The 3134-nt window shown below is 41.4% G+C and overlaps 1 protein-coding gene across 4 annotated transcripts in view; it reads left to right on the top strand.

The window, feature by feature from the left end:
• The window catches only part of nek1 (NIMA-related kinase 1), a 15732-nt gene that overhangs the window by 5486 nt on the left and 7112 nt on the right, over positions 1–3134 (top strand). For 2 of the 4 annotated variants that reach the window (XM_035653792.1, XM_035653790.1), the window contains 6 exons: positions 182–304; positions 434–536; positions 1466–1552; positions 2129–2212; positions 2314–2391; positions 3023–3118. In XM_035653792.1, coding sequence (XP_035509685.1) covers positions 182–304; positions 434–536; positions 1466–1552; positions 2129–2212; positions 2314–2391; positions 3023–3118 — 571 coding nt within the window. The remainder of the gene's footprint in view (positions 1–181; positions 305–433; positions 537–1465; positions 1553–2128; positions 2213–2313; positions 2392–3022; positions 3119–3134) is intronic. The other 2 variants (XM_035653791.1, XM_035653794.1) reach the window with 2 other exon arrangements.

Here is a 3134-nt window from a genome sequence, read left to right as displayed (position 1 = left end):
TAGAAGGAGTAGATGCCTTTTTTAGGGGTTAAATGTAGAAATTATACTTTGTTTGCAGGAAAAATATATCAGACACACATTATTGTTCCTAGCAGATTATTTCTATAAATGTCTTAATACATGTCTGGAAAGGATGTTTCTGTTAACTTATTGTTTTAATGGTGTTACCTCTGTGTGTAAGAAGTGTACCGGCTGCTGCTGGCCCAGTGCTGCCCAACGGCCCTGCCCGACTCCTAAATCATGATGCAATCAGGAGAGAACTACAGAGGCTGCAGCACGTTTCTAAACAAGCTCATTTTAGTAGGTCAGTCATTCAGCTTCTCCCTAATCAACAAATGGCATGTGTAGTGCCACTGGATTGAAATTCCACATCCTTTTTCTCTTCACCGTGTGAAACGTAGCTAAAGTGTAAATTACCCTATTGTGTTTTCAGGCAGTGTGGTCAGATGGGTCCTGGACGGGCATATCAGGTCGAGGAGTTTTTACAGCGGAAGAGAGAAGCTATGATCAATAAAGTTCGTGCTGAAGGACAGCTGGTACGTATGGTGACTTATACTGTAATTTTAAGGGTAACCTGTTGAGTATTTAGTCCTGTTTCTGAAATACAGTTTTTCCTTCATAGTGATTATGACCTCTCTCATACTGGGTATGATTTTCTAGGCATGGAAATTAAAAGTAAGACTGATGTATTTCTAGGAATTAGCCAATAAGCAATTCTTATATAAGCACTAAATCAAATGGCTCCATGTGTTATGAAAGGGTTGCTATTACTAAGTACTATTTAAGTTATAGTATAGCAAGGCTCTGTTGCTGTCCGTCTGTTTTGAGAGTTTTTCTGATCCCTAGTGGTAAAAAATATTAAATGCAACTTTAAAACAATGTCACAAACAGTCACAAATCACGAGTGACCATTGCCTACCGAGACGAAATGTGGGCAGTACAGGATGTGCCACACACAGCAAATCCGCTTGCTAGTTTGTAGTCCAGTTTAGTGGAGCAGAATCTGTGAATCTGCTTTGCCACTGGAAGTGAAGGTAAATTCGCCCAGGAACAGGAGGCAAATATTCGCCAATGTTGATTTTACATATGTGTGACCATGTCCTGACACTGGATTAATTGATCCTTGGCCACTATGCGACAGATAGTTGCTAACTTTGGCTTCATGCTGTATGGTGCTTGGCAGGTTTGTTGCTCAACAAGCTGTCATATGCTGCAGAAAGGGGTGTTGTTGAAAAAAAAAAAAAGGCTAAAATACTATGTAGATCTGCAGAGTTGAGTGACAGTTGTCTGTGGGTTTATTATTATGAATGGCCCCTTTTAATTTACATGTAGTCATTAAATTCAATGTTATTACAAAAATATTGATCAATGCAACTTTATCCCATTGCCCCAGCTCATGACTGTTGGCAGTTAGATGTTAGGGGCTGCGTCCTTTTAAAATGTGGTTAAATTGAACGGTAAACAGGGTACTCGGCAAAACCTGGCTGCAGTCTATGGAAGCCGGGCTGGTTCGATTCGGTGCAGGAGGCCCAAAGCCAACAAAGAGGAGGAGGTAGGAGCCCAGGCCTGAATGCCCAGCCTCACCCTCTCAACCTCACTCATAGCACGCCTGGCTTGGCTCGTCTTCCTTCATTTGTCTGCACAAAACTCCCTTTGACACACCCATAATTCAACCCTGCAACTCAAACCCATGCCCGCTCTTTGCACATCGTGTGGTGTTCCACTGTCCAGTGTGAGCTGTTCTATTTATTTTGCCTCCCAATAATGGCCGCTGGTATTCACAACAGTAAATACCATTGTTTTTGTTTTATTGCGCATAATGTCCCATGTCCAATAACTACACCACCTCAGTTTTGAGTTGTGTATTGCAGCCTTTTTGCTTTGAATGGAATACATAAATCTGTACATCTATATTGCACTGTTTACTGCAAAATGTGTTATTTTTAGTCTGGCTGTATGGCTGATGTATGAATGTATCAGTCATACTGTGTTGTGTGTAATAAGTGCTACCTATGTATCTACCATTTTTTGTGACCACAGGTATCAATGCTGTATTCTACTCTCTCTGTGTGTGTCTGTGCAGATGTGTCTAGCATACAGTATGCAACATTTCTGTATTTGTTCTCAGGAGTACTTGTCAAGACTGAGGCAGATCCGCCTGCAGAACTTCAATGAGCGTCAGCAGATCAAAGCGCGACTCAGAGGAGAGAAGGTACAGTCCTCCACTCTCAGATTCTGAGAGCACCTTTTTAATGTGTGTTTTTGGTTTTCCCTGACATTTTGTCTCCTGGCTCTTGTTGGTGTGTGTTTTAGTATGACAGTGATGGTTCTGACAGCCAGGAGTCCAGTGAGGAGGCAGAGCTCAGGAGAAAGAAGATTGAGGCTTTAAAAGTGGGTAAAAAGTATTACATTGTACAATTTGCAACATTTAGATGATAACAAGGGCAACATAGACTAAGAACACCCAAACCACTGACACAACATTACAATTGAACAGATAATAAAAAGACGAGAAAGATAATGTCATTCAGACTAAGCCAGGATTTTGGAATGACAGCCAGCTCCCCTCCAGACTACCTCAGCCTGTGACTTGTTCTCTCGGTTGTTTTAATGAGGATTACAGGGTCAGAGATGTAGATAGATGCTCGACCAGCATGCACCCTGTAGACGAGCAGTACAATCCTATAATCAGTTCTACAATTACCTGGCAACCAGTGTAGAGAAAATAAACAGGGCTATTATTGTCACACCTGTAAGAGTTCAAAGCCTTGCAGCCGCATTCTGCTCTGCCTGCAGACACAGTGTGAATTCTGAGTGAAACATTAAAAACATAGTAGCATTTCATTAAGGCAACTGAGATAACCTTTTAGAGGTAAGCAAAGGGTAGTGATTTGATTTGATTTGATTTAGTAATTTGGACACCAAATTGGATGGTACTCTTATTTTGATCGGCCAAAAAATGTTTGGCCATAGCCTCATTCTTCTTTGTTTGTATGTTTTTGTTTTTTTTTGTACCTGCCAGGCCCAAGCAAATGCTCGTGCTGCTGTGCTGAAAGAGCAGCTAGAGAAAAAGAGGAAAGAAGCACACGAGAGAGAAAAGAGAGCTTGGGAGGACCATGTAAGTTCTATTGTTC

The sequence above is a fragment of the Morone saxatilis genome, unplaced genomic scaffold (genome assembly GCF_004916995.1).
Source record: "Morone saxatilis isolate NCDOM2014 unplaced genomic scaffold, NCSU_SB_2.0 Contig12, whole genome shotgun sequence".
Lineage (NCBI taxonomy): Eukaryota > Metazoa > Chordata > Actinopteri > Moronidae > Morone > Morone saxatilis.
This window is presented reverse-complemented; position numbering and strand designations above follow the sequence as displayed.